Raw genomic sequence first — 23,748 nt, 5'->3', positions numbered from 1 at the left:
CCTTATTGTAAAGTGTTGTAATGCAGAAGAATATGCTCTCTAAATTTAGTTGGGCAGATGTTTGGGATTATAGAAGTGGTTTGATTTGCATTTAGTGTTTTGAGATTTTTAGATCTTGAAAACCACTTTATATCAGCTATTCATGCAACAAAAACTTGCCTATGAGACACTAAACCCATAACTAGATAGGCCTAATAGAATATTATGGAATATGTCAAATGTTAGATAACAGATAAAACATTATAATTCACTATGGGGCATTTTCGCCACAACATTTTCAATATCTGGGGCTTGTTTCTCTCTGAGGCATTTTTGCCCGTGCCCTGGTTAATTTCTGACCCTGACATGAATGAAAGAGGTGTATGTTTACATGATGTGTGGGGGGCATGCAACAGTGAATGTTTGCATGATGTCTGGGGTGTATCACACAATCCCCCCCTCATCCCTGGAGGATGAAATTAGATACTGTGGTTTACCGCTTGCATGAATCCAGTTGTCACATGTGAGCACGCCAGTGAAATTCTTCATCATCATCACAGCCTTGAGAAGTCCAGCAGTTGGGCGTAAAAATCATCACCCTACTCCTCTCGGATTCTCGCCGAGTCTCTCAACCTCGCCACACTTTGAGAGTGGTCTAATTGCCAGGAAAAGTCTTTGAGCTCCTCTATGTTCTAGGGTGAATGGACTTAAATGGGTTCCTGGTCCTCTTTAAAGGGACAATTGTTTACCCAAAAATGAAAATTCTGTCCTTTTATACTAATCCTCTTGTTTTTCCAAATCTATGACTTTATTTCTTCTGCGAAACATATAAGGAGATATTTTAAAGAACATCTCGATCAATAATTTCCCTACAATGACATCTGACAGTGACTCACTTTTAAAGCTTAAAAAACCATCCAAAAGTGTCATTAAATTAATCCATGTGATTGTGCATCATATTCCAAGTTTTTGAAGGCAGAAATTGGTTCTTGTCAATTTCATGACAAAACCGATGAGGTTTAACTATTCCGTTAACACTTGTGTGTGATGCTCTCTTTGGTTGGGAAAACCCAGAACATGTTGTCACGGCTCCCGCAGATGGTTAACATCGTTGCTTATGCTGTATTAATACGTATTATTTGCTTGGATCTCAGTAAACCATTCTGTTGTTGTTCTGATATCTGATATTATATATTATATATCTGAATATCACCCTGCAGCTCTTGTCTGGTTGACCACTAAAGCTAAGCAGGTTTGAGCCTGGTCAGTACCTGGATGGGAGACATCTTGGTGAAAACTAAGGTTGCTGCTGGAAATGGTATTAGGGAGGCCAGCAGGGGGTGCTCACCCTATGGTCTGTGTGGGTCTTAACACCCCAGTAAAGTGATAGGGACACTTTACTGTAAAAAAGCACGTTAGATGTTAAATCGAGGTCCTGACTCTCTGTGGTCATTAAAAATCCAAGGGCACTTCTCGTAAAAGAGTAGGTGTCCTGGACAAATTCCCCCATTGACCATTGTCTATCATGGCCCCCTAATAATCTCCATCCCTGAATTGGCTACATCACTCTACTCTCCTCTCAACAAATAGCTAGCGTGTGGTGGGCGTTCTGGCTCACAATGGATATCGCCATCCAGGTGGATGCTGCACACTGGTGGTGGTGGTTCAGGAGGTTCCCCCTTATACTATGTAATGTGCTTTTAAGTGCCTAGAAAAGCACTATATAAATGTAAGGAATTATTATTATTATTATTAATTCTGCGAAGTTTTTGAATTTCTGAACCCTGGAATGCAGTGATCTGTACCCTAATAATACATCATAGCTTCCATAGCTCAGGTGAAGTGTAGTATGTCTGTGCTGCCAGTCACCAAACATAATTAAAAAAATAATGACAATTGACTGACAAACTGATAGCCCCGCCTCAATCTCACACCATTGGTTGAGCCAATGTTGCTGTGTGTAGTTGGTCAGATGCCCAAACAAACAGAGCAGTGTTTTGAAAGCCCCACAGTGCTTTCACTTTTTGCAGAACTCAACATACAAATGACTAACTCGTATAGCTGTCGCATAGGAAGCTATGATAGGAGAAGGTATTTTAACCGGAAAAATTACATCATCTTTCACACTTGTATACGTTCTGAATATTTATACCTCTTTTTCCAAATTCAACATGCTCTCATTGAGTGCCCCGTCCAAGGAACATGCTAACGATTATCAGCCTTGTTCACAGACAGCAGGAGTGTTATCAACCCCTGTTGGTTGTTTCACAACATCTGTTCCACTTCAGGAATACCACCAAATGTGCATAGGTTCGGAGTGGACATGTGTTAGTGTGTTTTGATTTGCCCAGCTGGAGTGAACAACTGGGGGCCTTTCAAAATATGTTGGTGCATGTGTGCGGTGCAAACAAGCACATTCTGTATTTGTGTGGGTTTATATTGAAACAGAAAGGTTTCAATTATGGTTTTGCACTCCTGAAGCACATAAATGGAAACTGTCATGGCAAGAGAATGTGAGTGTTGTTATGATAGAAATTATGTCTCGTTATGTTCAAAAGTAAACTTGCTGCGCTTGCTATCGCCGTCCTCATGTTTATTTATGTCTCGGCTGCCCCCAGCTGGACAGTAAAATGTAGTGCAAGAACAGACAGAACAGTAAAAGCCTAAGGCAAACATAGGCCCTTCTTATTCACACCTTAGCATGCAAGTCACACAGAATTTGCCTTGTAATTAATAATGAAAAGAATTAATAGTACAAGTGATACTATAAATTAATCAATTCATGTGAGCTGACTTTAATCATGTTGAGTATATTTTATTTTTAAGGGTTACCATTAAATGGATTGTTCACCCAATAACGAAATTCGCTCATCATTTACTCAGCCTCATGCCACGGCTGTCTGGAATTGAATGACTTTCTTCTGCTCAACACAAACAAAGACTATTAAGTTGGTAGATTCAATGCAAATTAATGGTTACCAGAACTTTAAAGTCTACAGAAGCGATGTGATAGGTTTGGTGAGAAACGATCAATATTTAAATCCATTTTTCCCTGTGAATTCTCCTCCCTGCCCAGTAGATGGCAGTTTGCACAAAGAATGCAAGTCGCCAAAAACCAAAAGAAAATGAATGTGAAAGTCGAGATTTATAGTAAAAAAGGACTTAAATATTGATTTGTTTCTCACCCACATCTATTATCACTTCTGAAGACTGTATGGATTTAACCACTGGAGTCATATGGATTACTTCTATGATGCCTTTGTATTTTTAGGAGCTTCAAAGTTTTGGTCACCATTCATATGCATTGTATGGACCAACAGAGCTGAAATATTCTTCCACAAAAATGTGTTTGTGATTGCAGAAGAAATAATGTCATACTCGTCTGGGATGGCATGAGTAAATGATGAGAGAATTTTCATCTTTGGGTGAACTATCCCTTTTAAATAAGTCTTTAAAATATTGTAAATTTCAGCACTGAATTGAAAGAGTCATTGGAAAATTTCCATGACAAGTCACCGAATTTGAACATATATATAATAAGTATCACAGTCAGTATCAATGATTAAAAAATAAATAAATACTAGGGCTGTCACGATTATGAAATTTGGCTGATGATTAATTGTCAAACAAATAATTGCGATTTATGAAGATTAATTGTCTGTTTTAGGGCTTTCACAATTAATTGTCATATAAATTGTCAAATTTTTTAAGGTGTGCTTTTATCTGCATGTGTGCTTCATACACCTTAAGAAGTCATTTTAATTTAACTTGAAATGTATAAATCAAATAATAAATGAGGGAATATTCTTAATTTTCACACGTTATTTTAATGCTCCGATTAAACCCACGAGTCCTTATTTGTCATGAAGCAAAACCTTTGAGTTTCATCATTTCATCACTCCACAGAAATAGAGTAAGTATGCATCTCCTCCTGTGTCACTTGCACTGCCTGTATGAATCAGGCAAGTTGGAAGTGAACCCGGAGCACTTTGCATTCAATATCACAGTTTATGATTGCTCGCATTTTTGGGCATTAAAATGTGATTGGAATTAGAATGCCCAATAATCACGGTTTTCTTAAATAGCCAGTTTGAGACTTATTTCATAATCGCGATTCGCGATAGGCTTACATTTTTTTTTAAATCCAATGGTCCATTTATGCATCTATATGGCAACTATCTCAATTTCACAGCTTTGCAAGCTAGATAGAAATAAAAACACTTTATTAAATGGATCATTCTTAACAAGTTCTTATTAGATGAGCCTTATTTGAAGCCATTGCATGGCATTTTATACATCTTCAGACAGTTTTACATTGATTTCTTGTGCTCTCACCACACCTTTTGTGCACATATTTTCCATACACGACATAAGAGGCAGAGCAAAATATGTCTCAGCTGAAGCCGATCTCTAAAGAAGGTGGTGAACATGTAGCATTCCCCTGAATGAAGTGATAACTTAATATGTAATTTTACATGTTCAGTGTAAGTTATAGATAATAATACTAACTAAATGAACTTACTAAAAGAAAATTAACCAAATGAAATGGCTTTCATTTTTATTTCTCATTAAATCATCCAAAGCAATGAGGCAAACTCATTAGATTTGAAATAGGTGTCATGGCTGGGGAGGCTTTGACACATAAAAGCACTCTTAAGTAATATTAGTTCTTTTTAACATGTATCTATTACCATTACGTTCTATTTTATAAAAATTGTATAAAACAAATCATAATCGCAATCCTGACGATTTGGCCGTGAGGATGTTTTGGTCAAAGCCCTGTATAATTAGGTTGGAGTAATTTCCACAAGACAGCAATCAGATATGTTTTTTTAGACAGTAAGCCTAAAAAAAGTATATATTAACTGTTTTTATAATGACAGGAAAAGAGAGGAACTGCTGATTTCTTTAAACATAAAGAAAAGAGTGCTATGCTGCAAAACCAGTCAAATGCATTTCATCATTAAAGGAAATGAACAGCGAACAAAAATATTGACAATCTATATTAGATTATGAAAAAAAAAAAAGATTGACTGTTCCACTAAGGCACAGTTAGGAAAGGTTAACTCCAAATACGTTGATTTAATTCATTAGCTTAACATCGTGCTTTCCCATATGTGCTCGACCTTCCCCTTGAGTGTGATCCAAGGCAGCCACGGGACGTCAAATTAGCAAAGCATGTGACTCAATTGGACTAACAAAAAAAAACTACATTTAGAATGTGAATACAGATTTCTTCCACATACACATTCTTTTTTACATGCAATAATCATTCAATTTAATTATCAAAGGTAAAAATATGTTTTTGGAAGTTCAAATAATCCCATTTTAAAATCCTCTTGGCTCAAATATCTGAGGGGACACATGCCCCCTTACTTTTAATGGGCATGATGCCTCTGTGCACCAGTGTTGCTATGTTGCTTGAAGTTATATACATTTTGTATTCTGATTATGATCGCTTTATAAAAGCATTTAAGGGGCTGTCCACTGTGGCTGAGAACATCCCACACTCATGGAACAATCAATGTAATGCACTTGCTGATGTTTCTTATTGCTGTAATACATCTGCATTGAAGCTAAATAATCTGATTAAGAATTTACGAACTTTATGGATTGAAGTGCAATTCTCGAACTTTATGTATAAACAAATACACGCACTCGGCACAAAGGCTCATGACTTGAATATCTATGTGGGGGAAAATAAATAAATGACTCCTGGCTTTGAGTCAGCTGAAAGGTCATAAGACAGTGCTAAACACAGGGCAGATAGAGAGGTGTGGCATTGGTCCTTGTTGCGTCTGAAATAAACAGTGTGTCACCATGACTACAGATGTCTAGATGCTGCTCTGTGTGACTTGGTACCAGCCCCACACACACACACACATCTACAGAAATGTTATGCACTCATAATGCACAGACCTTTAAGGCGTGTAATAAATTTAATATAATAACAGCCTATGATTTTCAGCACACGTCCTACACTATTTTTATTCTAAATTCTGGACATTTCAGTGCCGTTTCTTTAAAGGTTTTTGTGTTATATTTATCTGTGTCACATCACCCCCCTCTGAGCGATCAACATCTGTATTCATGCGCAAACAGCTGTTTGTGTGTATAACAGACAGCATCTACTGTGTTTTTCTGCAGGGATCTTAAAGCTGGAAACATATTATTGGGAGAGGATGGATCCGTGCAGATTGCAGGTACAATGTTCTCAGCATTCCCATAATTCAGTTCTGCTCACAAAACCCTAAACAATGAAATCAAACATTATCATCCAGATAATTTATTCTTTACAAACTTCCCCATGAGTATTTGTTGGTCATTTTTTGTTACATTGTAATGACTGATTTTATATATATATTTTTTTTATGTTTTGCCTCCAGATTTTGGTGTAAGTGCCTTCTTAGCAACAGGTGGTGATATGACACGAAATAAAGTACGGAAGACGTTTGTGGGAACGCCATGTTGGATGGCACCAGAGGTGATGGAACAGGTATGGTCTCCTTACACCAAAAACTCAATAACCAAATCAATAATGCAATTGAAATTGTGTACTGTTCACTGTTAAGTTATTAATAACCTGTAATAACTTGTTTTAATTAATATAAATTAGGGCTGTCGATTTAAAGCGTTAATTTAGTGTGATTAATTTGATGGAAAGGAACGCGTTAAAAAAATGTACGCAATTAATCACAATGCCACCGGACCGTTATAACGAAGATTCCTGAGAAATGCAAGCTTGAAGTACCACCTGTTTACTCCAGAGGGCAGTAAGTGAAACTTCAGCTGTGTGGTAACGTGCAATTTATACAGTGAAGAAAACAACCATCCAGCAGCAGCACAACACAAACATGCATTATGTTCTTGCGTTCAAAACACTTAATGGAGCGCAAATCCAATCTAAGAGATCTCAAGATGTTTTCTAAGTATTAAACTATATTTAACTTGGCACAGTGACCTAAAACATTTGACGCATGTGCACCCGAGACGTTACACTAGCATGTCTGACGCAAGTGTAAATTGACGGGTCCTTAAACAAGCCCTCATAATAAATCTCGAACTGATTGATAAATTCACTTGTAAAATGGATTGCTGTGAACTGTATGCCAATGATTGACTCATGTTCAATAATACGGTAGTAAACAATACATTGTATTCTAAAGCCGCTTCTTGTATTGTCTTATTAATGATTAACTCTTCTGTTCTGCCACAAGAATGTAATGCATTTTAATTATCTGAATATTTTTAATTTATATATATATATATATATATATATATATATATATATATATATATATATATATATATATTTAAATATAATTATTTCATCATTATATATTGAATTATTGTTATATGAGGGGCTTTCTCAGTATATATTTGTATGTGCGATTAATCACGATTAATTAATCAGGACACCATGTAATTAATTCTATTAAAATTTTTAATCGATTGACAGCCCTAAAATATATATATATATATATATATATCCAGTGTATATTTGCTTCCATATTTTGTCATGTCTCCTGGGTATTTCACTAAATTACACAAGCAGGAAGTACATAGACAAATAAAGCCATTATTCTTCTCTTTTTAACATAAGGATTTCAATGTGGTGAAAATTGCCAGTAACTACTGTCATATGGATATTTTTACCTTGTTTAACAAATATGTGACTGTTTGTGTGCAGGTGAAAGGTTACGACTTCAAAGCAGACATCTGGAGTTTTGGGATCACGGCCATAGAGTTGGCCACCGGCGCCGCTCCTTACCACAAATACCCTCCAATGAAGGTGACCAAATGTCAAATACAAGCTCCAGTGAATTTTACAACATCCCTTAGACTAATATGTCAGCCTTATCTTTTTAATAGCATTTCAGATGTTTTAGAGAGCTGTGTTTGTTTGCAGGTGTTGATGTTGACTCTTCAGAATGACCCGCCTTGCCTTGAGACTGGAATCACAGACAAAGAGATGGTGAAGAAATATGGAAAATCCCTAAGGAAGATGATCTCCTTGTGTTTGCAGAAGGACCCAGAGAAAAGGTTCTGAGCTTAAGAGCTGAGCTGATTTTATTAATTCTTATGTTGTGTATACAGTCGACCCAAAAATGATTTGGACACTTTAAGCCACACTTAATTTAATTACATACAAATACATACAAAGTTGCATTTGCAAAAAAAAGAAGGTTTTTTTTAAATCGCAAGACCTTTTTCACAACAAACTTTTCTGAACCATTTTTGCAATTAAAATTAAGCAGCTGGTGTCATGATCATTTTAGTGGATGTATGAAGTCTGTTGCTCATAAAGGGATAGTTCACCCAAAAATGTTAATTCTCTCATCATTTACTTACTCTTATGCCATCCCAGATGTGTATGACCTTGAACTCAAATTAAGATTTTTAGAAGAATTTCTCAGATCTTTTGGTCCATACTGGGCTCCAGTGGTTAAATCCATGTCTTCAGAACTTATGCAATAGATGTGTTGAGAAACAGATCAGTATTTAAGTCCTTTATACAACAAATTCTCCTCCCTGCTCAGTCAATCTCCACTTCAACTTTCACATTCTTTTTCTTGTGTTTTTGATGATTCACAATCTTTATGCATATTGCCCCCTAGTGGGCAGAGAGCAGTATTTCTATCAAAAAGGACTTAAATAGCAAACTGTTTCTCACCCACAGCTATCATATTGCTTCTGAAGACATGGGTTTAACCACTGGAGTCGTGTGGATTACTTTTATGATGCCTTTATGTGCTTTTTGGAGTGTCAAAAGTTTGGCACTCCTTCACTTGCATTGTATGGACCTACAGAGCTGAGATATACTTCTAAAAATCATCATTAGTGTTCAGCAGAAGAAAGAAATTCATACATATTTTTGGGTGAACTATTCCTATATACACAGCTGTCCAAGCAGAGTTACCACAGGTGGAGATGAGTATTAACTTTGGACATGATCCACTTATGTTTGACAGCCAGAAAATATGCATTTGTCTGAATTCTGAACCCTCTTTTGATCTATTGTTTTATCATTTGAAACTTGACAAACTTGTCGTTGTGAAATGCTTGCTTGAAAAGTGTGCTTGCGCTTCCTGAAATAAATGCTACTCGTTTTGATATTTTGTTATCTAATGCAATAACAGTCATACATACAGTGCATACATGACATTCGATAGGTGGCAACTTCTATACAGTCTTACTGCACTTTCTATAAGAGGGGGGAGAACTTTTAATGAATGTTGATACTGATAACTGTCATCAATTTAAGTTACAACAAATGTATTTCAATAGTGTTTGCTTTTTAGGCCAACATCATCAGAACTCTTAAAACATAAATTCTTCCAGAAAGCCAAGGTAAGAGAGCCTTTAGCTTTCAGGACATTGTGTTTGGTTTATTTTATTTTTATGTTGTTTATGCAACTGTTAATGATCTGTGTGCAAGCATCTGCCTGTTTGTTGTTACTTATGAGTTTGTTAAACTCATTCGTTTAAAAATTTGTATACAAGATTTGTCCACATTCTTGACTGGTACTGTATAGGAATGATCATTTAGCATTGAGCCCTGTCCAGCTCTTGTTTTATTTTTTGGCCAGTGCTTGAAACAACAGAAGGGATAAGCATCTTAGCATCCCTTTCTAACTGATAAAATCCCTTCCAAATAGAGTTCCCTTTTTGTTGTTTGAAGCAAGTCAGTTTACTCTGGTTCCAGTTCTTGATTTCATTGGTTCTCAGATGCTACCACTCGTGCCCAGTAGGGGGCCAGAGCTGAAATTCAGTTTCAGCCCATGTTGTAAGCTTAATGTTTATTATCTAACATGTTCTCTTCAACTTCTGTTTGACTTTATTTGGCAGAATAATGAATATCTACAGGACAAATTACTACAAAGAGCTCCTACAATAACAGAGAGGGCGAAAAAGGTGAGGAATAGGAATTTCTTATAATTTCTTTGTAAAGTTGTTTATATTAAAGGAATAGTTCACCCAATAATTAAAATTCTCTCACCATTTACTCACCCTCATACTATCCCAGATGGGTATGACTTTCTTCTGCTGAACACAAACAAAGATTTTTATAAGAATGTTTCAGCTCTGTAGGTCCACTTTATACAATAATGCCAACAGGGTCCAAAACATTGAAGCTCAAATACCACAAATGCAGCATAAAGTAATCAATACCACTCCAGTAGTTAAATACATATTTTCAGAAGTGATATGATAAGTGTGGGGTAAAAACAGATCAGTATTTAAGTCCTTTTTTTGCTATAAATCTCCACTTTCAAACAGAAAAGTTTCCTGTCATCTTCTTTTGTTTTTGCCAATTTCTTCATGCATTTTGCAATCAGCTGGGCAGGGAGGAGAATTTATAGTGAAAAAAAGGACTTAAATATTGATCTGTTTCTCATGCACACCTATCATATTTCTGAAGACATGGATTTTACCACTGGAGTCGTATTGATTACTTTTATGCTGCCTTTATTTGCTTTTTGGAGCTTCAAAGTTCTGGCAACTGAAAACATTAATTTGCATTGTATGAAACTACAGGGCTGAGATATTCTTCTAAAAATATTTGTGTATTTTCAGCAGAAGAAAAAGTCATGCTCATCTGGGATGGCATGAGGGTGAGTAAATGATGAGACAATTTTTATTTTAGGGGTGAACTAAATCTTTGTATCCATTAAGATAAAAAAATAATTTTTAAGCATGTGTGTAGGTACGGCGAGTTCCTGGCTCCAGCGGGAGACTCCATAAAACAGAAGATGGAGAATGGGAATGGAGTGATGATGAACTAGATGAGGAGAGTGAGGAGGGCAAAGCTGCTGTCGCTGCCTTACGGGTAACACACACAGACACGTGTGATTTATTAGTGATCTCATTTTAGTTAAAGGAATATTCCTTGTTCAATACAAGCTCTGTCAACAGCATTTGTGGCATTATGTTTATAACCACAGAATATAATTTCAATGTATCCCTCTTTTTTGTTTTGTTTTTTAAAGATAAAATCGTTTTTAGATTGTGTTCTTTTAAACTAAGGGACAAGTCAGAATTTATTTATTGTGGTTATTAATATAATGCAACAAAAACTGTGTATAGAGCTTAACTTGTACTGAAGCTGGAGCATTCCTTTTAAAGGGATAGTTCACAAAAAAATGAAATTTCTCTCATCATTTACTTCCAGATGTATATGACTTTCTTTCTTCAGCAGAACACAAACAAATATCTTTTGGAATAATATTTCAGCTCTGTAGGTTGATACAATGCAATTGAATGTGTTCAGAATTTTTGAAGCTCTAAAATGCACAAACACTGCATAAAAGTAATCCAGTGGTTAAATCTATATCTTTTGAAGCTATATAACAGGTGTGGGTGAGAAACAGTTCAATATTTAAGTCCTCTTTTACAACAACTCTCCACTTTATTGTTTTTACCATTACATTCTTCATTTTATGTTTTTGGTGCATTCTTTGTGTATATCGCCACCTGCTGGGCACGGAGGAGAATTTAAAGTAAAAAAGGATTTAAGTATTGATCTGTCTCTCAATCACCTATTATATCGCTTTAGAAGACATGGATTTAACTAGAGTCGAATGGATACATTTTATGCTCCCTATATGTGCTTTTTGGAGGTCAAAAATGTTGGCACCCATTCACTTGCATTGAATGGATGGACCTACAGAGCTGAAATATTCTTCTAAAAATCTTTGTGTTCTGCAGAAGAAAGTAAGTCATACACATCTGGGATGGCATGTGGGTGAGTAAATGATGAGAGAATTTTCTTTTTTGGGTGAACTATTACTTTAAGCATTAACTTATGTCATTGCTCATTATTGTATTGCTCGATAATTATTATTAGATAACTATAAGTCACACTTTGAAATATTGTGTTACAGCACTGGTTTTGTTTGCACTCTTTGTGTGTGGTCTCTTTGTAATAGTGTTGCTTGTGGCACCTCTCACCACTGGGCTCTGTGTTTTGTGTTTGCTGCCAAAGGAGCACCAGTCGAAGTCGACAAGGCGACAAGTCCGCTTCTCTCAGCCTCTTGAGCTGCCCCCACCCAGGGTTATTCAGTTTTCCCACTGATACAGATGGCTTACCTAACAAAGAAGTATAATCAATCAATCAATCAATCAGACAGAAACAGCTTTAAAACATGTAGGAATAGGGAGTGCTACACAAAAAGGAAAGAAAATTAAGAAGGTAGTTCAGATTGTTTTTGTCAAATATTATCTTATATCTGCTAACCCTGCTGAAAAAGCCCTGTTTAACCAGTGTGCAATGTCCATGCTGGTATGGGATACTTTGTTTTTTTTTTCAGCAGGGAATAGTGTTTTATCCATATTCAAAGACAAAACAGAATATATTAGACTGCTGGTGGGATAAGGATGAACTTTGCACCCTCAGTTATCTGTAATATTAAGTTTCTCTGCATATCTCAGCAAGATATAGTCATGCACAGTATAAAATCATTTAGATCGTCAAGTGTGATTAAGATTGCGTCAGTGGTCAGGACTGATCTATGCAGTTCCATATTCTCTAGTGGTTATGAAATCTTAGCACATTCAAGCTTATACTGTTGAAGTCAGAAGTTTACATCCACTTAGGTTGAAGTCATTAAAATGCATTTTTTTTTAACCACTTCACAGATTTAATATTAGCAAACTATAGATTTGGCAAGTCGTTTAGGACATCTACTTTGTGCATGACACAAGTAATTAAATTCCAGGTGGTCAGAAGTTTGCTTACACTAAGTTAACTGTGCCTTTAAGCAGCTTGGAAAATTCAAGCCTTTAGACAATTAGCCAGTTAACTTCTGATAAGGGGTTTACTGAATTGGAGGTGTACCTGTGGATGTATTTTAAGGCCTACCTTCAAAGTCAGTGCCTCTTAATTTTCCCATGGTGTCAAGCAAAAATAAATCAGCCAAGACCTCAGAAAACAATTGTGGGCCTCCACAAGTCTGGTTCATCCATGGGAGCAATTCCCAAATGCCTGAAGATACCACATTCAACATGCAAACAATAGTACGGAAGTTTAAACACCATAGGACCACACAGCCATCAAACCACTCAGGAAGGAGACTCATTCTGTCTTCTAAAGATTAACGTAGTTTGGTGCGAAAAGTGCAAATCAATCCCAGAACAACAGCAATGAACCTTGTAAAGATGCTGGAGAAAACGGGTAGACAAGTATCTATATCCACAGTGAAACGAGACCTATATCGGCATAACCTGAAAGGCTTCTCAGCAAGGAAGAAACCACTGCTCCAAAACCGCCATAAAAAAGCCAAACTACAGTTTGCAAGTGCATATAGGGACAAAGATCTTACTTTTTGGAGAAATGTCCTCTGGTCATAAATCATTGGCCATTATGACCATCGTTATGAAAAATTGGGAGGCTTGCAAGCCGAAGAACACCATCCCAACCGTGAAGCATGGGGGTGGCAGCATCATATTGTGGGGGAGCTTTGCTGCGGGTGTGACTGGTGCACGTCCCAAAATAGATGGCATCATGAGGAAGGAAAATTATGTGGATATATTGATGAAAAATTTAAGACATCAGCCAGGAAGTTAAAGATCGGTTGCAAATGGGTCTTCCAAATGGACAATGACCCCAAGCATACCTCCAAAGTTGTGGCAAAATGGTCAAGGTATTGGAGTGGCTATCACAAAGCCCTAACCTCAATCCGATAGAAATTATGTGAGCACAACTGAAAAGCATGTGCGAGCAAGGAGGCCTAAAATCCTGACTCAATTACACCAGTTCTGTCTGGAGGAATGTGCCAAAATTCCAGCAACTTATTGTGAGAAGCTTGTGTAAGGCTACCTAAAACATTTGACCCAAGTTAAACAATTTAGAGGCAATGCTACTAAATACTTACAAAGTGTATGTAAACTTCTGTCCCACTGAGAATGTGATGAACGAAATAAAAGCTTAAATAAATAATTCTCTCTACTATTATTCTGACATTTCACATTCTTAAAATAAAGTGATCCTATCTGACCTAAGACAGGGAATGTTTTCTATGATTAAATGTCAGGAATGGTGAAAAACTGTATGTAAAGGTGTATGTAAACCTCTGACTTCAACTGTACATGCCTTGGAGATTACCCTGCCAAATCTGCTACTTATCTGGCTAAATAAGCTTGACCATAAACCTAATACCACTAAATTGTGCTAAGGCAATTTAACAAAGTAATTCTTGCAAGAAAAGGCAAAGAAATTGACTTAAAAGTGCCTACTGCAAGCTTTGGATAAAATATTGTGCATGATGTGTCATTCCTTAAAGCCATCTGTATCACATTTTTATCTATAACTTTGACATTCATACTGACCAAATCAATGACCTATAATAACCAGCCTGATTCTGTTTAACAGCCTTTTAATAAGACTTCTGCTGGGTGAGTCACTAACACACATAAGGGTGCTTCTGTCAAATATGGATACACCCATTTTGTCCCTGTTTGGACACAATCAGGTGTCTCTAGTCATGTGGCCTAATTCCTTAACGGAATAGTTCACCCAAAAATTAAAATTCCCGCATCATTTACTCACCCTCATGCCATCTAAGATGTGTATGACTTTCTTTCTTCTGCAGAACACAAACAAAGATTTTTAGAAAAATAGCTCAGCTCTGTAGGTCCATACAAAGCAAGTGAATGGTGACCAGGCTTTTGAAGCACCAAGTAGATCAAATCAGCATCAAAATATTCCAGCAGACTCTAGTTGTTATATCAATGTCTTCTGAAGCTATCTTCCTTTTTCACTGTACCTCTTGACAGCAATCTCCTTGTTGTTCATGATTTCAAGCTCAATTACTCTACCTATAGTGCCATCTAGCGCTCTGCACATGCATCAAGTACTGGGAAGTGTAATTGAGCTTGAAATCATGATCGTGCCTAGATATTGCAATGGCAAGATGTACATTGAAAAAGGAGTTATGTTTTAGTTTGTTCTGACACAAAAACCCACTGGATCGCTTCAGAAGATATGAATTATTCCACTGGAGTCGTATGAGTTACTTTTATGATGCCTTTATGTGATTTTTGGAGCTTCAGATGCCTGATCACCATTCACTAGTAATTGAATGGACCTACAGAGCTGAGATATTCTTCTAAAAATCTTGTGTTCAGCAGCAGAAAGTCATACGCATCATTAATGGCATGAGGGTGAGTAAATGATGATAGCATTTACATTTTTGAGTCTTTGTAAACTGTCTTCGTGCAGCCCAGATTTTCTTGACACGCAGACAGTCCTCTGTGCGCATCGTCGATGAAAGCGCCTGCTGTTGACTGTACTAAAAGAACATCACAAAGCAGTCGTACTCGGCATGGGTCGAACACATTTGTATTTGCGTGCGGTCAAAAGAGTATACTTTGACAGCCTGAGCACTTGACCGCATGCAAGACGACCCGTAACATGGAAAAACAATCAAAATAAAGGAATGTGTGTTCTTGTGTATGGACTCGACAAATTTTGTGTGGATGTATGTGGGTTTTGTTATGGGTGTGGGTATATGTTCGATGTAGTTCATTATACTGATGAATAGAATATGTTCCACACAGATATTGAAAAAATTGTACATAGAACTTTGGAAATTTGGTTTCATGTCAAAACTGTCCCAATTTAATAAAACAGTCCTTATTTTGATAGCTCATCCTTGAATGAATCTCTTTTAATTATGACAATAGTGAATTGTTTTAATTTGTATGTTTTTCCATGAACATTTTTAAAATGAAGAACCTTATCTCCCTGCTCCACTCCCTACTACAGTGTGTATGCAACCAGAGATAAATTACAATAACCCAAATGATCATAACTGGTGTTTGACCTCTGAACTTTGACCTTCTATCTCCCATGCACAGTCACCAAGGGTAAAGGAAGGACTTCAGAATACAGAGGTATGTAGTGAATGAAGAACTTTTTTTTATTTGTGTCGATGTTAATATTTTTTATTGGTGTTTGTTACATAAATTTATATATTTTTGTTTTATATATATATATAATAACAAGAAATCAGATTTTATAATATTTGTGTATTTACATTATTATTAGTAAATGTGTGTATGTGTATATGCATGCATTTTTAGATTTTCCAGTCCATTGGCAGTCACCTCCAGCCTGAACTACCTCAAGGTGCTGGCCAGGGCCCAGCACAGGCTTCACCACCCATCACTCAACATGTAGCCCCAACTACACCCCCCTCACACAGCCAGCCCACAGTAGCAAAATCTGCACAGGTAAGACATCTACTTTTGGAAAAATCCTAGTGCAAACTGCATAAAAGTGCTAGCAATGCCAAGGTCATGAGTTCGATCCTCATGGATAACAGAATCCACATACCTTGAATGCACTTTTAGTCAGATGTGGCTACATTGCCATGATGCATTCTCAGGTGCATGTCAATGGACAGTTATAGGGCTGCTTTGGATTTATGAATAGACATCTCTTATAGAAAGAGACTGAAGCTCATAAACGTCCTTTTTCTAATCCCTATGTCTGCCTCTGTCTATAGGTGCCAGTTCCTGGAGGTGATGCCTCTCAATCCCCCATCAGTTTGGTATTAAGGTTAAGGTATGTTACATTTACTGCTGTTCCATTTGTTGGATACCAACAAATTGGAGACAAATATTGGAAACAAAAGCAGTACAAGTATGCCAGTCTGCTCACTGAACTTCTCCCCCTCCTGTCAGAAACTTGAAAAAGGAGCTGAATGACATCCGATTTGAATTTATGCCTGGCAGAGGTAAGAGCGACATAATGCTGAATTATTATAGTTTCACTTCTTTGCCTGTTTTCCACAATACTTGATAATGTCATTGTTGTAAAGACTGACAGCAAATAGTCTTGCAACAGTACATCAAGCTATACAATATTAAAGTGGATTTGTATAATTTTTATGGTAAATGTAAAATACTATATATTACTGCATGTAAAATACTTGCCCTTATCCCAACTTAGTATAAGTCAACCAAGCCATTTGAAGGTTGTATTTCCCAAAAAGTGGTGTAAACACTATGGCGCTATAAATAAAAAAAAGTTTTTTGTTTGAGCATCCTGATCAACTTTACGCAGCAGCATGAAGTTCATACACTTCATATTTAAATTGTCTTAAATGCAAATGTCTTTCTAAAATAGTGGATTTTTCTCCAGCCCTTTAGAAAGCCTGGAGGATATTGTGGTTGACAGCTGTCACAATTGCCAAGGGCGTTGAACATCTTAATCAGTATGATTTACCGCACACTTGGACAGTTTTTCTGTTTGACTTAAAAATGTCAAAAGCAAAATATGTTTTCTTTTAACAAACCAATCCATCCTTTTTAGAATAAGTTCCTGTTATTTCAACTTTCAGCCCTCCAGCAAAAAGGTCAAAGCAAGTTAGACTCTTAGTAGTGCCCATTGATGCGTTCTCATTGGCTGTAAAATGCAGAGAGTTAGAGACCTAACTCTCTGCATTTTGTCTTTTTAAAGCCTGTAAGAATCACGAAAATAAAACATTTATTGTCATGTGCATTTAGACTGCCTCCAGGATAGACATGCCTTTCTGACTGTCTGATTAGGACACATGAGAATGCCGTCCTGCCCGTTATGCCTTTATTCTGCTGTCTGTAAAGACTACAGTATGTTAGGATGATGTGTGCTCCACAACAGAGCTGATCAGCTATTAAGCTGTCAGCCTTTCCCTGTGAGATCTACAACCTTGTCAGTTCAGATGTACAAGATGGTATAATTTGCCAGATCTGAAGTTTGTTGATCTGACCAACTCTTTTCAGAACGGCTCAATTTTGCTGTAATTTTTAACAAATTTCCACTCCAAACCTTCCCGTCTTGTAGAAATTATGTACTGGTATTGAAGGAGAGCTGAGATTACACTGCATATTATAAGCTACTAAATATTAAAACACTGTAAACTGTTCCTGCTGAAGAAAAGATGGGTATCTCTGTTTTTTTCATAGACACGGCAGATGGGGTTTCTCAAGAGCTGGTATCAGCTGGCTTGGTAGATGGGAGAGATTTAGTTGTTGGTAAGGAATTCTGATCACATTCCTTTATTTCCATAGTAACCATAATCCAAACATATGTTCAAACACAATGCAAATGATCACTTCTTGTGATGCTGTTTCATACATGACTATTTAAAGGAATGTTAAATCAACGTCATTGGTGTCGATTTTAAAGGAAATGCTCAACTGACTCAATTGTTTATTACCACAGAAAATAATTTAGACTCAATTTGGTTTATTAAAAAAATAGCAAAAATCGCACTTACAATGGAAGTGAAAGGAGCTCACCCACAAATGTTAAAATACAGTTTCAAAAGAGATCGACCGATAGTGAATTTTGCCAATACCGATAACTAAGGTGGTGGATAAGGCTGGTAACCAATTAATCTGCCTTTTTTCCTTTTTCTCTTGTCTTTCCTTACTATGAAATAAATTATGATTTGGTGCATAATGTGGGACTTTTAACTATAAACAAGCCCAAAATTCACTTTGGACTCTTATTTTGAAACCGAGTCTTTTCTTTGTCACAATGCTCTATAATTAAATATTTATTTACTCTGGCGGCCAAAGTTTGGAATAATGTTCAGATTTTGCTGTTTCGGAAGGAAATTGGGTACTTTATTTCACCAAAGTGGCATTCAACAGATTACAAAGTATAGTCAGAATTATTGATGTTAAAAAAAAAAGGACCATCACTATTTGAAAAAAGTCATTTTTGATCAAATCTAGACAGGCCCCATTTCCAGCAGCCATCACTCCAACATCTTATACTTGTGTAATCATGCTCAGTTGCTAATTTGGTACTAGAAACTCACTTGCCATATGCGCCTGGGTAGCTCAGTGGTAAAGGCGCTGGCTACCACCCCTGGAGTTTGCTATTTAGAATCCCTGGGCGTGCTGAGTGACTCCATTCAAGTCTCCTAAGCAACCAAATTGGTAGAGTCACACGGGGTAACCTCCTCGTGGTCACTATAATGTGGTTCGTTCTTGGTGGGGCGCGTGGTGAGTTTGGTGTGGATTCCACCACGAATGTCCTCCGATAATGGTTTCATTGAATTCTACCTACTCAACACCAGTTTCATGTACAACAGTAAAGAGAAGACTCAGACGCAGGACTTATAGAAAGAATTGCAAAGAAAAAGCCACTTGAAAATAAAAAAAAAAGGTTTTAGTGGGCAAAGAAGTCAAGTCAAGTCAAGTCAAGTCAAGTCAAGTCAAGTCAAGTCAAGTCAAGTCAAGTCAAGTCAAGTCAAGTCAAGTCAAGTGGAAACACAGATAATTGGAAAAGAGTGTTACGGGTCTTAACCACATTGAGGTTTTGTGGTATCAGCTAGACTGTAAGGTGCGTGTGAAGTGCCTGACAAGACAGTCACATCTATTGTGCTACAGGAAGTGTGTGGTGAAATGTCACCTGAGTATCTGGACAAACAGACAGCTAGAGTGCCAAGAATCTGCAAAGCTGTCATTGCTGCACATGGAGGATTTTTGTTTTTATGAGAACTCTTTGAAGTAGTTTAATTTGTATTTTTTTTTTTTATTATTATTTTTTTATTGTAATAGTAATTTTTCATGTTTTTAATGTCCTGACTATACTTTGTGATCAGTTGAATGCCACTTTGGTGAATAAAAGTACCAATTTCTTTCCATAAGAGCAAAATCTGTACATTATTTCAAACTTTTGGCTGCCAGTTTATGAATAAATTAATAACAATGATATATATATATATATATATATATATATATATAAGGTGGGCAGATACTTGGAAGGTCACGTTCGAACCCAGCAAATGCAAGGCTATGGTTCTGTCGAGAAAGAGGCCTCCATCCCGCCTGGACCTGTTCTTTGGGGCAATCAGAATTGACCTCTTTGAGCAGTTGAATATTCTGGGACTATGTATCGATAAGAAGTTGCTATGGACTAATCACCTGTCAAACATCGGCAAGCGTGCTGGACAGTGTCTTGGAGCTCTGTGCAGGTTGGCCAACAAGCTTGATGTCAAAGGTAGGGCCAATGTCTACAAGGCACAAGTCAGGAGTACCTTGGAGTACTCATGCCTTGCCTGGATGAACGCATCACAGACCACCCTTGGGCAGCTTGACAACATCCAGAAAAAGGCACTGAAAATCATTGGGGAGGATGAGGACACTGCCCTAAGGAAATATGCAATCAGTCAGCTCAGCCATCGTAGAACTGTTGCAGCAACAAATGTGCTTTTCAAAATGCACACTGAGAACTGTCCAGAGGATCTCAAAGCTTTGCTACCCCCACCAGATCTCGTTTGCCGAACCACTCGAAGAGCACGACCAAGTCACGCCCTAAAACTCCCCAAGTCTAACACCAAATGCTTGGGAAGGAGCTTTCTTCATTCGGCTGTAACAACTTGGAACTGCCTCCCCTCTACTGTAGTAGGTGAAATCACCTCAAAGAATGTTCAGGCCTTCAAGAAGAGACTAAACAAACATCTCCTTAGCAAAAATAAAACTGTAATTTTTATGTCACTTATCCCATATTCTTAGTCCTGAGTAGCTGCAGATCAGATAGGCTTTCGGGCCACAAATTGCTAAAGCCTGTATCTGCTAAAGCACAAATACAAAAAAATACAAAAAATATATATATATACATTACCGATCAGCCACAACATTAAAACCACTAGCCTAATATCATGTAGGTCCCCCTTGTGCCGCAAAAACAGCTCTGACCCATCGACGCATGGACTCCACAAGATCTCTGAATATGTCCTGAGGTATCTGGCACCAAGATGTTAGCAGCAGATCCTTTAAATCCTGTAAGTTGTGAGGTGGTGCCTCCATGGAATGGACTTGTTGGTTGCCAATTGTAGGCACTTTCGGCGGCGTACAGGGTTCAGCATGGGCACTCTGACCGGCCTGCGGCTACGTAGCCCCATATGCAGCAAACTGCGATGCACTGTGTGTTCTGACACCTTTCTATCATGGCCAGCGTTAAGTTTTTCTGAAGTTCGTGCTACAGTAGTTCTTCTGTGGGATCAGACCTGATGGGGTAGCCTTCACTCCCCACATGCTTCAATGAGACTTGGGCACCCATGACCTTGTTGCCGGTTCACTGGTTGTCCTTCCTTGGAACACTTTCGGTAGGTACTAACCACTGCATTCCGGGAACACCCCACAAGACCTACCGTTTTAGAGAAGCTCTGAACCAGTCATGTAGCCATCACAGTTTGGTCCTTGTCAAATTCGCTCAGAACCTTACGCTTGAGCACGTTTTAATTGAATAAAAAACAAATTGCGTTCCCTCGCTTTAATTTAGAACACTTGATTTGTCTAATAAAAACAAAAGATGCATAAAGTGAAGATAAAAATATCTTCTGATCAAAATTGTTGTCAGTGGTAATCAACATTATGCAACAAATGTTGTCTATTGAGCTTAACTTGAATTGAACCAAGAACATTCCTAGATGAGTTAACCTATAAAGAGTTCAACTGGATTCAATCATTTTTAAATTGATCTAAATTGGTAACTCATTTTGGATCAAGGATCCGAATTGTCAAAGCAATCATTATGTCAAGGCAATACACTTCACCCCCCATTTTTATTTTGTGTTGTTGCAGTTGCTGCTAATTTGCAGAAGATTGTTGAAGAGCCTCATTCCAATAAAAATGTCACTTTTAAGCTGGTGAGTGACTGCCAGTGTGTATAAAGCCATTGTTTGATAATCCTAAGCGCTGTTCTACTGTAACATGACATGCACTGTGTTTTTCAGGCCTCTGGGGTTGAGGGTTCGGATATTCCTGATGATGTCAAACTCTTGGGATTTGCTCAGCTCAGCATTAGCTAAACTTTTGCTCTGTGTGGGACCAAGACTAGCCTACAAATGTGAAAGCAAACCAACACCAACAACCAACAGAATGACACAATACTTTTTTCCTTTATCGATTACCCGAAAGAAACCACTGTTGCCAAAGAGAAAAGCCCATAGGATTTCACAAAACGGCTCAACTGCAGAGGACAGTTGCACAATATTTATCACTATTTGTAGGAATCAATAAAAATAAAGTTTACGATTTATGCATGTAAGGATGCAATTATCACAACCAGATAAATATATATATTTTTTATGTTTCCCTTTCATTTCTTCTTGTTTTCTCTACACTGTTTGTCCTGTGTTTGCACAATCTAACATCCTAAAAATGGAAAAATGCTTAATCTCCTTTAGAACTACTGACTGAGTGAATATAAGGGGAGCGAAATGCAAAAAAACAGAGTTTTCTGTAAAAGTAAATATGGCTACAACAATAGTATTTGTTTAACTGTATTTCTTCTATACTTCTGAAGACAAGCAGCTAGCATGTTTTATCAGTCTGCTATACATACACACTTGCTTTATTTACTTAGAAGGTTCTTTAAACAAGCTTGTTGAACATTTACAAAATCTTGTTTTGAATCATTTTAAATCTCAAAATATTAAATTATATTCATTTTAAATGTACGTTATTTTCTCAGCTGTTGAAAAGAGTCTGATTTCTTATCTTTGTACACTGGCTAGTGTCAATACACTACAATTGTTCTTAATATTAGTTGCATTGCTGATTAGTAACTTAAGACAAAGTAGCAAGCAGTTGAAGCCAGTTGTCAAATATGCTGGCTCAGTTCGGATTGTCTTTTTGGTGACCCAGAGTGCCCGATGAACACTCTTTAAATTGTTCTATATATCTTTAAACGTTTTTTCCAGTGTTTTTGATCAATGTGTCCTGTCTCAACTGGGCAAATTTGCAAATCCCACTCTGCTCTGCAGCATGAGTTCTTGCCTTAATGTTTCTACATATTTTTACATCACTATTTCTCTTGCTTTAGATTGGTTTCTTATCTTCATTTGTGAAATGTAATTTAAAATATCACATCATTATCTATGAATTCAGCTCATTTCTGTAAGTATCTCTCTGTGATTAAGCCCTAACCAGTTCATCAAAGTTGAGATACTCTCTGATGAAACTTTGTTTTTTGGCTTTGTTTCCACTCTGGAATTGATCTCTTTAGTATTCATGTGGATTTCTGATGTGGATGAACTTAAATTAACTTTCTCTCATTTCTAAATAGTGTAATTTGGCATTGATTTGATTTTATATGGGATGTTTATCTCATGGCCTTTGTTACCTTCATAAATATGGTGATGGGAGGTGGTGTTGGCTACAAAAGACATTGTGAGTTTTGCTGTTTTGTCTTTGTCTACAAGGGTGCCTATAATCACAAGAGTTTCTACATTTCACCATGGCAGTGGTATATGTCAGATGTTTTCAGCAGGTCAGCTCTAACATTGTTCTCTCAGAGTTTCTGTGAGAGGCTGTTTACTTCAGACAAGATATGCAATGTATCTCGAAACATAAATAGTGTGCTCTAAACATATTGCCACCTGCTGAGAAAACAGCCTGGAATAATATGAGTGGATATTTTAATTATCACACATCTCTCTTAAAGCAGTATTTCTCCTGATTTTCAGAAGTTCTTTTGCCTTTTTGTTTATTTTAAATATATACATATATACAGGTCCTTCTCAAACAATTAGCATATTGTGATAAAGTTCATTATTTTCCATAATGTAATGATAAAAATTAAACTTTCATATATTTTAGATTCATTGCACACCAACTGAAATATTTCAGGTCTTTTATTGTTTTAATACTGATGATTTTGGTATACAGCTCATGAAAACCCAAAATTCCCAAAAAATTAGCATATCATGAAAAGGGTCTCTAAACGAGCTATTAACCTAATCATCTGAATCAACTAATTAACTC

General features: G+C 37.0%; 1 protein-coding gene across 1 annotated transcript in view; it reads left to right on the top strand.

The window, feature by feature from the left end:
* The window catches only part of oxsr1b (oxidative stress responsive kinase 1b), a 72,529-nt gene extending 49,037 nt beyond the window's left edge, over window positions 1–23,492 (top strand). The window contains exons 5-18 of the mRNA XM_052114933.1: window positions 6,127–6,182; window positions 6,366–6,475; window positions 7,670–7,771; window positions 7,889–8,022; window positions 9,282–9,330; window positions 9,829–9,894; window positions 10,688–10,810; window positions 15,838–15,873; window positions 16,063–16,212; window positions 16,488–16,546; window positions 16,666–16,718; window positions 17,929–17,997; window positions 21,565–21,629; window positions 21,717–23,492. Of these exons, the coding sequence (XP_051970893.1) occupies window positions 6,127–6,182; window positions 6,366–6,475; window positions 7,670–7,771; window positions 7,889–8,022; window positions 9,282–9,330; window positions 9,829–9,894; window positions 10,688–10,810; window positions 15,838–15,873; window positions 16,063–16,212; window positions 16,488–16,546; window positions 16,666–16,718; window positions 17,929–17,997; window positions 21,565–21,629; window positions 21,717–21,791 (1,147 nt within the window). The 3' untranslated portion in view covers window positions 21,792–23,492. The remainder of the gene's footprint in view (window positions 1–6,126; window positions 6,183–6,365; window positions 6,476–7,669; window positions 7,772–7,888; window positions 8,023–9,281; window positions 9,331–9,828; window positions 9,895–10,687; window positions 10,811–15,837; window positions 15,874–16,062; window positions 16,213–16,487; window positions 16,547–16,665; window positions 16,719–17,928; window positions 17,998–21,564; window positions 21,630–21,716) is intronic.
* Window positions 23,493–23,748: the final 256 nt, after the last annotated feature.

The sequence above is a fragment of the Xyrauchen texanus genome, chromosome 42 (assembly GCF_025860055.1).
Source record: "Xyrauchen texanus isolate HMW12.3.18 chromosome 42, RBS_HiC_50CHRs, whole genome shotgun sequence".
NCBI lineage: Eukaryota > Metazoa > Chordata > Actinopteri > Cypriniformes > Catostomidae > Xyrauchen > Xyrauchen texanus.
The sequence above is the reverse complement of the archived record's forward strand: the minus strand, read 5'-3'. Positions and strand labels throughout refer to the sequence as shown.